At 43.3% G+C, this 14462-nt stretch overlaps 1 protein-coding gene across 4 annotated transcripts in view; it reads right to left on the reverse strand.

The window, feature by feature from the left end:
• ACBD5 (acyl-CoA binding domain containing 5) overlaps positions 1–14462 on the reverse strand; it is a 30574-nt gene that overhangs the window by 3396 nt on the left and 12716 nt on the right. For 2 of the 4 annotated variants that reach the window (XM_068146074.1, XM_068146076.1), the window contains 7 exons: positions 8746–8883; positions 7803–8006; positions 6312–6418; positions 3298–3574; positions 2008–2207; positions 1202–1252; positions 807–922 (listed from right to left, as the gene is read on the reverse strand). In XM_068146074.1, the coding sequence (XP_068002175.1) occupies positions 809–922; positions 1202–1252; positions 2008–2207; positions 3298–3574; positions 6312–6418; positions 7803–8006; positions 8746–8883 (1091 nt within the window). In that variant the 3' untranslated portion in view covers positions 807–808. The remainder of the gene's footprint in view (positions 1–806; positions 923–1201; positions 1253–2007; positions 2208–3297; positions 3575–6311; positions 6419–7802; positions 8007–8745; positions 8884–14462) is intronic. The other 2 variants (XM_068146075.1, XM_068146072.1) reach the window with 1 other exon arrangement.

Here is a 14462-nt window from a genome sequence, read left to right on the forward strand (position 1 = left end):
AACGTGGCCACTTGAGAGCTACAAGCACTGAAGTTCAGAGGAGCTTCTGATGCTAAAATTCCATTGATTTCCAAAAGCCGTGGTCCTTGCTGCTGCAATGGGAATCTTCTCATACCGGTGCAGGAAACAGGGATTGTGTGTGACTGCCAACAGCCCCAGTGGTGACATCTGGTTTCATCACCATGCAGGTGCCACCACTGCTGCTAATGACAGCTCTGGGTCAGGACAACTCCCTGGCAGACTGTGTGGCCATTGTCTCGTTAACAGCACCAAGGGCTGGGCCCACAGGGCGGTGCTCAGTGACAGAAGTCTAGCTGGAGGTCGGTAATTAGCCGCATATGCCAGGAGCTGGCACTGTGTCCACTCTTGTTTAGCATCTTCATTAACGATCTGGGTGAAAGGGCAGAGTGCACCCTCAGCAAGTTTCAGATCACACAGATCTGAGAGGAGTGGCTGACATGCCAGAGGGTGGTGCTGCCGTCCAGAGGGACCTCAACAGGACAGAGAAACTGGCTGACAGGAACCTCCTGGAGGACAACAGTGGCAAGTCACTGCTGCACACAGCAGAGAGCAAAGCAGGACAGGTCCTGAGACAAAGAACTCAGAAATAGGATTTATCAGAGCAATTCTTATCAAGCTGCCCATGTGGATCCTGACCTGAAGTTTCAGCTACACTGCCAAAGCCTTACTGAGAGCACACCCTTGTGCTCTTCTGATGCATGGAGGCAATGTTTTGTGTCCTATCTAAGGTGAAAACCCAGGCGTTGGTCTGAAGAGAAGAAAGAGAGGAAACAAGGCATGCACACCTTTACCTTCTCTTCCTTTGGAGATACACATGCACCAGCCACTGGGCAATAAATGGCCATACAACAGCAAAGGCTAAGATTCCAGGAGAAATTTCAAAGGGCCACCATGATGGTTTCTAAGGAAAAGAAACAAATTCTAGTCAGCAACCTGTGTACACATCCAATAATCCAGGTATGCACTTGAAATGCTACAGTATCAAAGTAGAAAATGCTAGTAAGGCACAAAAAAAAAGAAAAGAAAATTGAATCCAATAACTTCAAGGGAGACACTTGCACACACTAAGAGCTGGATAAAAGTACACAGCAAGAGCCAGATATGAAATATTAATCTCATCTCCCTTCACCATTCACACTGCATTATACAAATAACACACCCCCCCCCCCCAGTATTTTACCTTGGCAGAGGAGGCAGGCTCAGAATTTGACTGTTCTGCTGCAGATTTTGCCTTTAAATACAAACAAAGACTGCTGTGAGAGAGCAGCATCATGGTCTACAATAAATCCTTTTCCCTGGCTGCCTCCGAGTATGTGCATCCCAGAGGGTACTGCTTGTACAGCGCTCTCATTCTTAGGTAGATCAAAACACATCAGCGAGTGAAACAAAACCAAAGGATTTTAGGTTGCTGGTTCAGCTACACTCAAGGCATATCCTATTCTCCTGAACAGACAGAAAGGAGTAAGTAGCTACACTTGCTCAAGATTTTTTGCCTGTCTTGTGTATGTGACGTGAAACTCTAAGATTACTCTGTGAGGAAAAGAATCAGTCTTCTGCTAACTGAAAAATGGAATCACAAGCTCTGCCTGCAAACATTCACCAGTCTGGAAGATTAAGATTAGATTAATTTCTGACTTTCTTTGGACAATACTTTGAGATCTGCTGATGGAAGAAATCATCTGGGATCACAAATTACTAACAATAACTCTGGCTGAGGCTAGTCTGATCAAAATTAGATGGTGAATTTCTGGGTGGAAATGCACCATTTTGAATTTCCAGGGCATGGTTTGCTGATGTGCAGCAGTCCTCAACTGTGCTCCTGAGAGTAGGTAACCACTAAGACATTTTAAGCTGAAATAAACTCCAGAAGCTAACTGCAATGCCTTTAGTGTCAGGAATTGTTGTCTGAAATTTTCAGCTCAAAAAAGCATAAAATCTCCAAGGAAACCTAATAAAACCCAATCACATCACTTCACTCAGCAATACCTGTGATGCTGTAGCCACCTCCAGCATGTGCAGCCTCTGCAGGACATTCTGCATGTCTTCTTGCAACCGCATCAGCACTACTGCAATCTGTTCATTGAGGCTACCCCTGGGTATTCTGTCTGCTCCCCAGCGCTCTCCGTCCCCTCCACTACCCATCTGGCCACCCTGGGAACCATCTCCTAGAGGCTGAAGTCTGTGCCCTGTTTTGAGGGAGAAGAATAAAAACAATAGATCCATACACCACAGAAAGGGCCACCAGCTCCAGTGGAAATGTTTGACTTTAACAGCTCAGTTTCCCCCCTCCCAAACTGAGAGCGATGCTCCTAATCCTAGGCCGTGTTCAGACAGTTCAGACCACTGGGAGGTTGCTGCAGCTCATCTGAGCTGTTTCCTGCAGCCTGTGCAGTATCATTCAACCTCCTAGGACTGCATAAACATTTAGCAAAAATTAATTCACCTTCAGTCAAGTTCAGCAGCAGAGCCTACCCTAGCAAAATGGAAGTCAGACCTGTCTTATTATGGGGGGCATTAAGAAGAGTGCATCCAGCAGGTCAAGGGAGGTTCTCCCCATCTATTCCACCCTGATGAGACCACATATGGAGTATCCTGTCCAGTTCTGGGCTCCCCAGTTTAAGACAGGCAGGAAACTACTGGAGAGAGTCCATCAGAAGCTACAAGGATGTTTAAAGCACTGGAGACACTTGTCTGATGAGGAAAGGCTCAGACACCTGGGGCTGCTTAGCCTGGAGAAAGCCAGCAGTGGATCTTATCAATGTTTATAAATATCTGAAGGGTGGCTTGTCAATAAGATAGGGACAGTCAGAATCACTCAGACCTCAGTGTGGCAAACACTCCCAACTGTATAAAAAATTATATGCCACCTCTCCAAGGTGTTCCATGGTTTCAGTTAAGACACCACAGAGGTATAAATGCATATGCATTTAAAAGTAAGTACGTGACTTGTGCAGAAACCTCTCGTGCACAGACAGGTCCCAGGAGAGCAGCTGGAGTTTGAGATAAACCAAACCAGAAGAAGCCAATGTGCTTAGTATGGGACACCCAAAACACAAGAACATCTTTTTCTAATATTTACCATGAATGAAATAAATACTCTGAAGATAAAGCTGATTGCCACCCACTGTCATTAGATCTTGTTACCTGTTTCTATTGTGAAGGACAGAAGCAATACACAGCATCACTATCTCACTGGACAACACAGGCAAGTGCTTCTCAGGCACCAATGACTTATGGCAGTCAGAGTGAGGAACACAAAAGCAGTGTGCACAATACCTCTCCCTCTTCTGACACTGTAGAAATCTGCTTTTTCTCCACCTTTCTTCTCTTTGTGAGGGCCTCCATTGCTGGCTTTGCCATCTTCTCCTCCACACTTGACTTCACCTTCTTCTTGAGCTGCTCCCTCTACAGCATTTCCAGGTTGGAGATTCCCATAAGTCAGGCAAGCAGGCCTTGGTAAATCTGCATTTTCTGATGGAAGACTGTGCTCTATGTCCAAGAAACGGGTTGAATGCTTTAAAGGTCCTTTAGCTGACGTGATCATCTCCAAGGGCTACAAATGAACAGCAGCAAGCAGTTAAATGCTGTAAAATGTGACAAGTTAATCAATAAAAAGGAAACAACATCATCTCTACTTCCACTTTAAGAAAATGGCTTGCCCAGAATTAAGACTTTTAAGAAGAACAGTTGTTTCCCTGCACAGTGTGCTTACTATTGTCTAAATGTCCTTTTCAGAATCAGAAGGCATTTGAGGTAAATATTCTCCAAACAGTGATAACACCTGGAGTTACTCCAGACAATTCCACGATACAGTAACACCCAGGAATCACTAAAATAGAAAATTAAGATCTGAAAATCCATTTTTCCTCTGCATCATTGTCTTTGCTTCTTAGAGAATGAAGTGGGATCCTAACTTGGACGTGAGCCACCCTGCCACGTGCCATCAGCACTTGCTCACAGCAGAGATCAAGTTGCTTATCATCAGTCTGCTCAAAACAGCTTGGCTGCACCTTGAATCCCACACCAAAGAGAAGAAAGGCAGAGTGTTGGCAGAGTGTTCCACCAACTCCTCACTCCAAATCTGCAGTAGTTTAGGAAGAAACTGAAAACTAATAACGTTATGTTGGCCAGGTCACAATCACATTTTCTGCAACAGTTTTTAAACTGCCTTAAAGTGGCTCAAGTAATCCTTTGTTCAGTGCCAAGGCCAAGCACTCACACAAGCACATGCTGAAGCAGACTGGGGACCTCAGCTACCTGAAAAGTAACTCCACCAAAGGGCCAAAAAAAGCAAAACAAAAGGGGCAAAGAAATGGAAACAGTTGCCAAAATCCCATTTCTCAAGTTGCTCATAAACCTGTCTCATCAGAACTGAAGGACAGGGTGTTTGCTACCTCTTCACCAATGAAAAGCTGAATTTAAGTCTGCAAATTTAATCATCACCTATTTTGAATTGATTCATCTGTAGTTCTACTTGTGTATTTATTCACATACATCTGATCTTCTGTTATTTTGCTCAAAACCTAGAACTTTCCTCATGCAGGTTGGGAAACTCTTAACAAATTATCCACCCACTTCAATTATAGAATCCCAAACAAGCTGGAAGGATACACAAGATGATTGGGAAATCACCTGGCAGCACTTCTACCAAATCACCTTTCCCAACATGCTTCACTACTGGGTAAAAATTTCATTTGCTAAAAGGAATTCTCTAGATCCTCAGGAAAGAGTCAGGTAAGAGGAGAGAATGGAGGAGAGAATGGAGGAGAGAATGGAGGAGAGAATGGAGGAGAGAATGGAGGAGAGAATGGAGGAGAGAATGGAGGAGAGAATGGAGGAGAGAATGGAGGAGAGAATGGAGGAGAGAATGGAGGAGAGAATGGAGGAGAGAATGGAGGAGAGAATGGAGGAGAGAATGGAGGAGAGAATGGAGGAGAGAATGGAGGAGAGAATGGAGGAGAGAATGGAGGAGAGAATGGAGGAGAGAATGGAGGAGAGAATGGAGGAGAGAATGGAGGAGAGAATGGAGGAGAGAATGGAGGAGAGAATGGAGGAGAGAATGGAGGAGAGAATGGAGGAGAGAATGGAGGAGAGAATGGAGGAGAGAATGGAGGAGAGAATGGAGGAGAGAATGGAGGAGAGAATGGAGGAGAGAATGGAGGAGAGAATGGAGGAGAGAATGGAGGAGAGAATGGAGGAGAGAATGGAGGAGAGAATGGAGGAGAGAATGGAGGAGAGAATGGAGGAGAGAATGGAGGAGAGAATGGAGGAGAGAATGGAGGAGAGAATGGAGGAGAGAATGGAGGAGAGAATGGAGGAGAGAATGGAGGAGAGAATGGAGGAGAGAATGGAGGAGAGAATGGAGGAGAGAATGGAGGAGAGAATGGAGGAGAGAATGGAGGAGAGAATGGAGGAGAGAATGGAGGAGACGAGACCAGACTAAGTTGGAAGAGACCTTCAAGATCATCATGTCCAACCTACCAGCGTACTTCCTGATGCCATGCATCATTCATACATGTCCTTCCCCAGAAAAAGGACACTAGGAGTTTTGAGTATAAGCCACAAAATTCACACCAAAACCAGATCTCTGAAATAAGTCAACTATGTCGACAGGTAGTTAACAAAGTCAACAAGTTAGTCAACCAGTAAGTCAACTGAGACTACACTTAATATGATGAGGGGCACAACCCCAGTTAAAACTAAGCCAGCACAGCTGCTGCCCACCTTTCATATGAAAGTCAGAGATGTACACCACAGCTGAAAAGAGTACAAGAGAACCCAGCAATCACTGTCATCTCCCATGTCCTTAAACCTAGGCCACTTCCAGGCTCTGGCCTACAGGCCACCTGATAAGGCTCACTCTTTCTTTATTCTGACAAACAGATGGAGGATTCATCAGGCCAAAAAGAACATGCAAACAGCTCATTGTTACAAAGACAATCCCTGCTTCTTAGGACAGCTGGATTCTGGTCCCTATGTACATTATGAGACTAAATTCCTTTGTGGACACAGGCCTCAGCTTCTTTTTTACTGTTGGCTTTGACAGCTGTTTCTTTGTGTTGTTGGTTTTGATACTTTCCCCTCACAAATTCCAAGGGCAAAAATTTCAAGGCTTTTAGATCAGTAGTAACTAAGTTTTTAACAGACTGACAATAAAAAGAACAGAACTTGATAGTCCAGACAGGGTAGATGTATGCATGAGCTACTTCATTCCCCTTGGCACCTCCAGGTTCACCTGACAGATAGGAAGCATAGCAGTTTCAAAATACACCTAGGAGTACTAACACTACCTCTTCTAGTCCAAGTTGCTCCATGGAGTCACAATAAACTTCACTGTCCGAATCACTGGTTAAGTGCTGAGTTGCTGAGACCTCTTCAGTGCTCTCATCGTTTGCAGCTGTATGCAAAGGAGATACACACAGGCTTTGTAAGTGTGAGCCAGTCTTGGTACAAGCAATGAGTTAAAATTCCTAGCTGAGCTTCACCTCATGCCCCTTTCACCTATGTGGTGGTTTTAGGCTATGCCTTTAAAAATTTAGCTGCAGATTTCAAGCAGAAAAGGAGAAAAATATCAATAAAACACTATTGGGTGTAGAAAGGAAAGCAAAAGATGATTCTGAACAAATTCATTGGGTAACTATCTGGGACAAGGGGAGCTGTACCATAACAATTTTCCCCATTCCTTAGAATAGAATAGAATTAACCAGGTTGGAAAAGACCTTCGAGATGGTCAAGTCCAACCTATCACCCAACACCATCTAATCAACTAAACCACGGCACTAAGTGCCCCATTCACTCTCTTCCTAAACACCTCCAGCTCCTTTTCTCTTCTCTTCTGATCTCAGCTGTCTCTGCTTTGCTCAGGAGAGACAATGTGCTCCTGGCTGGCCTTGGCTGAGTCTAAGCCACTGCTTTTCTCTCTCTGCTCCTCTCTCTCTTGGGACAGGAGGGGCTTGGGCGGAGTAGGGGGGATGAGTGGAATGGCTTCCCTGGTCTTTTTGACCAGGGAGGGTATCATAGTGTTTGCTTATTGTAAGTATCTGTATAACACTGTAAATCCTGCATATCTTGTACATATTCATTGCATTCCATTGTAGAGTGTAGTTTTTGCTTGTAAATACGGCTTCATTTGCTTCTAAGTGAGTTGGTCTGGCCAAAAGTTAATGCTGGGGGGAAACTTCAACCCACCACAACCTAACTGTCACCCTGAAGGTAGACTTTCAATAAAGAGGATTAATTAATAAAGGAGTTATATAAAACTTTAACTAATGGTAAAAACTACACCTCCTGTTGGCATTTCTGCAGCTTGAGTTGATCATTTTCATTTCAGCTTGTCCATTCCACTCTCCTTCCTAAGCTCAGCACAAAGTTTTGCCTAAAGTTCTGTTAGTTTTAAAATGATGTATTTAGCCAGCAGTTCCAGCAGTGGCATTTATATGATCAGCCTTTGAGGAAGACAAGTAAGATATCAGTGCTTGTCATTTTACTACAAATGAGCTTTGAAAGGCAAACAGTATTTGCATAGGCACTATCATGATTTGAAAAGCAAACAATTGTATTTCTGTAGGTTTGGGGCTGCTCTGTCTCTGAACTCATCTCTCTTTCTGTGGAAGATCCTAGCAGAAAGCCTTATTTAAAGCAGTATGAAATGTGGTTAGTTTTGGAGTACTTTCTTCAGGTTTCTACAGTTGAAAGGCATCACTGCTAGTCTCTGAATCCCAGGATTAAGCTTTCCATGACAAACATGTGCAAATGAAGACATGGTCTTGCAAGGACAATACCTTGGTGAGCACTGTTATTAACTGTTCCTAAGCTTTGCTCCATTGGCTTTATTTCTTCTTCCTTCAGGTTCAAGCCATTCAGGGCAGATTTGGTCTGGATGCCATTCTGCATCTCTGGGATAAAGCTGTCCTCGCAGCAGCCATTGGTAACAATGCTTTCCAAATCCTTAGCAGCTGCTGAGTCTGGTTTCACATTCTTGTAGCCTGTAAAAGAAGAGGAAAACTTTGCAACTAGAAAGCTAGGCACCTAATAGCTCAAAAGGTATTTCTGCAAGTACCTAACTTCCTAATGAATTGCACAGACAATGTATCTCCAGAAGAATATCTATATGTGCTCCTGGATTCACATCCCCAGGGATTGCACTGTTCTTGGAAGAAGCACAAATAAACTATTTCATTTGCATAAAGAGCAAATGGTACTTGAAACCTAAGTAAGCAAATCCAAAGTAGGTTTCTCTGATAAACTAAATAAAACCCCTAATGCCCTCAAAGGAAAATAATCTGTAGAGAATTCTAGATAAGTAATTGGATTTGACTTTCACTTAATGCTGATATTTCTCAAAGCTCTTCATGGGCCCCCTAAAGAAATCTCACTGAAAGTTCTGCTTTATTTTCTCTGAAGTAAAAAATAAATATGATTTTAAACTCTGTTACTACCCACACACAGCACTTACAAACAGCACTGGCAACAAAACCCAAACCAATACAGGGTACCGACTTTTAGCTAACCCACTGACAGAACTTTCTAGCCGAGTCAAACATTGCACAGCACAGCTCACCAATTTGAACCAGTTCTGAATCCTGTAACCCAGGCTGAGGCACTGCTATTTTTCACCCATGCATCCACGTGGATTTGCATCTAATTCTCCTGAAGAAGCTCAGCATTCATAATGCTTTGGGATTTTCTGCCAAAGAATTACTTTGGCAGGGACAGAAAACATACCCTTGTCATTTAGCTGCAGTTCTTTTTCCTCCTCTTCACGAAGCCCTTCTTCTTCTGATTCTGCTCCACTGTCACTACTTTCAGCTTTTCCATTCACAGCCTTTATATTTGGAGTGGAATTCATGACATTGCTAAGGCCTGAGAAAAAAATTCAAAGAGGAAAATAAAAGTGTGTTGAAAGAAACAAAACCCCACAACCCTCCCCCTTTAAACTACTACTCAAAGCTCTTCAAAAGTATTTCCACATTAGAAGACATACCAAATAATTCTTCATTGCTATGAGCTTTTCCTTAATTGGTTTAATGCTTCTCTTTTGTGGTTCACCTGACTAATGACAAAGAGATCCCTAATGACTCTGAGGAAACTCTATGGCATCCTGGCCTGCATTAGGAATAGTGTGGCCAGCAGGAGCAGGGAAGTCATAGTGCCCCTGTACTCTGCTTTGGTTAGGCCGCACCTTGAGTACTGTGTCCAGTTCTGGGCCCCTCAGTTTAAGAAGGACATCGAAACACTTGAACGTGTCCAGAGAAGGGCAACAAGGCTGGGGAGAGGCCTTGAGCACAAGCCCTACGAGAAGAGGCTGAGGGAGCTGGGATTGTTTAGCCTGGAGAAGAGGAGGCTCGGGGGTGACCTCATTGCTCTCTACAACTACCTGAAAGGTGGTTGTAGCCAGGAAGGGGTTGGTCTCTTCTCCCAGGCAACCAGCACCAGAACAAGGGGACACAGTCTCAAGCTGCACCAGGGGAGGTTTAGACTCGAGGTGAGGAGGAAGTTCTTCACCGAGCGAGTCATTTGTCATTGGAATGTGCTGCCCAGGGAAGTGGTGGAGTCACCGTCCCTGGAGGTGCTCAAGAGGGGACTGGACGTGGCACTTGGTGCCATGGTCTAGTCATGGGGTCTGTGTTGATAGGTTGGACTCAGTGATCCTCGAGGTCTCTTCCAACCTCCAACCTACTGGAAAGGGACAGCAGCCACTTTCACTGCCAAGTTTCAGATCAGGACTCTATTTTTATCTAGGAGCAATGTGGCACACTCTTATAAATTCAGAAGTGCTAAAACTACTTCCAAATTGCACTCAAATCAAAAGGCAAACGTTCAAATATTCTATTCAATTATGTGAGCAACAAGGCTCTCACATGAAAAGGTGAATCAGGGTCACAGTAGCCCATGCATATTCTCCTGCAGCTATGTAAGCAGGTGCAAGACATGGCAAGAAGACTCAAGTTTACACAGATCTTTATCTGGCAAAGGGCACACAGAAATTAGTTCTGCTTTCAGTGAAAAACATGCTGAAATAAATACCCTCTGCACCTGCTTGCAAGCCCAATTACACAAATAGGGCCAGAATAATAACATTGAAACAAAGTAGCTGCTCAGTTCTTGTCATCCACATCTTTGATCACTCCAAGAACCACAAATAATTGACTGCATGGAAAATTGCAAGGTCAAGATTTAAGTTAAAAGATATGAAGAATTTAAGGGACAATTCTACCACAGCCAGTTAAAAAAAAGCCAACTTCATCCTGACGATCATTTCAGCTCCCTGTATTTGGACAGATTAAGGTACAAAAGAGGGGGACAATTCCTGTGAGACATTTGCACATTTTACATGCAGACTCCAAGGGCCTAATTTCTACATTCCCTTGTCAGGATCATGTAAGATTAATTCTTACAGTGAGGCTTAACACAAACAGCAAAAGAGCATCCAGTTATACCGGAGCTGCCAAACCAGCTCCTCTACCTTCCTTGCTGAGTGGCAATTTAGAGCTAAGAGGTTTCTGCTTTTAATCTTGCAAGGAAGAGCCTTCCCACATTCCTCTAGTTTCAAAGTTTATCCATAGTGCTTTAAAAAAAGCAAGGAAGAAAGAAGGCAAAATAACTTGACTTTCTACACAGACATAGTGGATGTGCTAAACATCCTGTCCATAGAATCACAGAATCAGTAAGGCTGGAAAAGACCTCAAAGATCATCAAGTCTTAGGCTTACTGCAAGTGTGAGCACCCTGCATCACTGTTTTGGATTGATTTAATGTAACCTTCATCCAAAGACTTAAACAAACCCTGCTTCTTTAAAGGAGAACTTGAAAAGCTACTGTCTCCCTGGTAGACTACAAGAGTGAAAAGCAATCAGGTGCTCATTTTCCTCTCACTGAAGAACACCACTTCTTTCCAAGGAAATAAGAAAAATCCCAACATATTTCCAGTTTATTTTTCATAAGCATGTCTCATTTATTGTGAAATCCAGCTCTTGAGGTGTTTTTCTGAGAACCAGTGCGAGGAGGTAAGGTAGCAGTTATGTTCTCACAACATGATCGCTAAGCACAGACACAGCTTCCCTGGCATGGGAAGGCAGGCATCACCCCTCCCTTCCAAACAAAAAAAGGCAACAGGGGCACAATCATCCATGTGTCCTACCCAGCTGTGGGAGTAAACAGGAAAGACAAGTTTAGGAGGAACATTTAGCAGTGAAACAAGGCATATTAAAAGTGTAAAGCTCCTCACCCCACTAAAGGCATTTATAGAGAGCTCCAGCTATTCTGAAAGCTTTTTTCCTTAAGATTTACCTTTTTGAAGGGAAAGTCTCTGAATATTCAAGCATGCTGTCTCTTCACTTTATTTCCATAAGATTATTCATTTGGGGAAACTAAGTGATACACTGCATGTATTTAAATAACATCATGGAACTCAGAGAAAGTGTTAAGGAGTAGCAGATTAACAGTGTCATGAGGTGGGGACACACAAGTAACTGACTTCCATCAGCATCATGTTTCTTCCAGAGTCATTCTAAGCATCAGTGCTCCTGTAGACTACAAAGAGGCATTGCTTTGATGCCAAGTCTGAAGAACATTGCATCAAAAAGCTTTGGCCACCTGAAATACCACACTAATGGTGTGCTCACACTGTTTCCCTCACCAGGTCCATCCACAATTGTTTTCTCCACATGGTAAAACCATGACTTGATGCCACCCTCCTTGTTGCTCTAAGTATCAGCTAAGAAACAAGCAATGATGCCTAACATTGGGGGTGATAGCATTAAAGACTAAACAAAGCCAACCAACAGTGACTTCTACAGTCCTTGTTAGTCGGTTAGTGGCTACTCCCTGGGGAACATAACTTCTAATACAAAATATAAGAGCCAAGCAAGCTTTTAAAACCTTATTTGCTTTGTGCTAATCCAAACCATCCCTCACTCCCTTATTCTGTTCACCCACAACTGCAGGCAAAATGCTAGTAGCTTTCTCTGCTGCCCTCATTTAGATATTGTAGAATCTCTCTTGCTTTATTACTTTCATCTCACCACCTACAAACAACTGTGAGATTTGTGACCGTTCTCTAAATCAAAGCTGTTCTGCTCTGCAGCTGTAAAGGGAGTTATGTTCTACTGAAAAAGTCTGGATTGGGGGGTTGTGTGTGTGTTTTGGTTTTGTTTTCTGTTGTTGCTTTGCTCTCCTTTTTGTTTTACAGCTATACAGTAAGAGCTGTGTAACAGTAACAACAGGCAAACAGAAGGAAGAAGGATTCAACAAAACAGTGAGATGGAAAGGATGCAAAGAACAGACATAGCCTCTCCATGAGCTTCCAGTAGCTGTTTATCTTCTTGTGTCAGCTCTATTAAGAGACTTCATAAGAGCAATTCTCAATATATTTAAGAGGCAACACTACAACTCTTCTCAATGACCTGTGTAACAGGGCCAAGTTTCTCAAAAATACCTATCTGATTTCTAACTGCCTACATCTTTCAAGGCAATTTGTTACCCAGATGGGAGTTATGAGCTCAAATCCTCTGTGGATCTGCCCCAGCTCAAGGGTCACTTTACAGAGCAAGCACAGCCTAGCAGGCTGTTCTCAAATGCTTTCTATTTTGGGTTCTCTGAGCAGGCACATCTTTCTTATCCAATGTACCTATGGCTGGCTCAGCACAACACAGTATCCTCACACAAGTCCAACAGCCTCTTATTCTCTGTAGAGACCAGGGACCAGGAACTAGTCAACAACAGCAGGTGAATCACATCAAACATTAGCTGTGCACACCACCATGTAACAAAAATTCTGAGCTTTTGTAAGATACCATCACTTTATTATCTGCTCAACAGCAGCAAAAATCTCACCCACTAAAAGATTCTTTCCCTGACCTACCTCATATGGGGATCTCTCCATACACCTATGTTTTAACTAGGCTCAAACTCTGTCAAAATTCAGCCTTAGAGCCCATAGGCTGTGTAAAATTGTTTTGAAATCCAGGTAACCAGAATTGTTGTCTTGCATCACAGCCTGTTTCATACTTGTTACTGATCCAAGCAGGCTCTCTGCCTCCATCACAAGTTTATGCAAGCACATTCTGCCATTTCCAACACACTTAGTTGCACAAATCTCCACCTCCTGTTTGAAACTCACATATCCCAAGACCGCAAGGAGTGACTGCAGCGAGAAAAGGCTATGTAAGCATCTGGAAGCAATAATCTCTCCAGCCAGAAGAACCTTCATTTCCTTCTTTTTTTTTTTTTAATACAGCCCACTACAAAGCAAATTTCAGGGGGCCCAGTCTGCCCTGCAACATCTGGTCTGCAATACTCAAACCAGCTGCCACCACAAATAGAGATTTCACAGAGGTCTGTCAAAAACAAAGACAGAAAAATACACAGTGTCTTACTTTAACTACCACTGGTTTGTCAATGGTATGTGCATTAAATGCACATCCTCTGAAAAATGCATTACCTAACCCCACAGATTGTGGAAACCACACTTTCCCCTAGACAGTTTTCCTTTCTGTGTGGTTTAGTCTTCCTAAAGTTTGCTATCATGCAGAAAAAGAAGCCTCTCCTCCTTTTTGCCTTCCTTTTCATATATTCAAAAAGACTACAACCTTGTTTTCTCAGCATTCCTCTCTCTACTCATGAGCTCTTCAAGCTGTTACACTCAAAAGAGATGCTGCTGTATTTCAAAAACCAATGTAATCAACAATATCCATGTCTTTCTTTACCATTTATAAAGATCCAAACAATAGTTTTTGGATAAGAACAGAGGCAGTAGCAGCTTCTTAGACATCTACAGTAAATGGCAAGTATGGTACTAGGGTTAGTGACTGGTCACCCTGGACCTTTCTTCTTTTCGGTACCCATACAGTGTCTCATCTCCATCCATCTCACCAGTACCTGCTCCCTTGAATTTTCAGAATACTTTCCATATAAATAAGTTTATCAAGTCCTGGGGTTGACCTGGGCACATTTTCCTCCTCCCTGTCACCCCTGAACCTTCCACCAGTAGAGACAACCTGCCCACACCAGCATAGCATTTCACGAAGGCTACCAGTACAGAACCACCAAGCACACAGCAAGGCCAACTTACTGTCAGCACCTTAGCCAGCAATCACATATGAGAATGAACACAGCACAGGTGCTCCATAGGTATTTATAGTAACCTGCAAGAACACTAAGATCATTTCAGAATCCAGATGTCCCCATGCCTGGCTGGGTGTTGTACTAGATAATCTCCAGAGGTCCCTTCCAACCCCTATCATTCTGTGCATGTGAGCTACTATTTCCCTCTGGAAGAACAAGCAGGTCATGTTAAGCCCTCTTCTGCATGGCAAAGGTACAGTCAACGTTTGGAACTTTAATTTCACATAGCAAGCAGAAAGGATCATGACACTCTGTACTTTTCTCCCAGAAAATGCAAAACATGAACATAGTGAACTCAGACCTCCACAGGGAAAATGG

This window comes from Melanerpes formicivorus, unplaced genomic scaffold (assembly GCF_026170545.1).
Source record: "Melanerpes formicivorus ecotype bairdi unplaced genomic scaffold, bMelFor1.0.p_v2 SCAF_13, whole genome shotgun sequence".
In the NCBI taxonomy this organism is placed as follows: domain Eukaryota; kingdom Metazoa; phylum Chordata; class Aves; order Piciformes; family Picidae; genus Melanerpes; species Melanerpes formicivorus.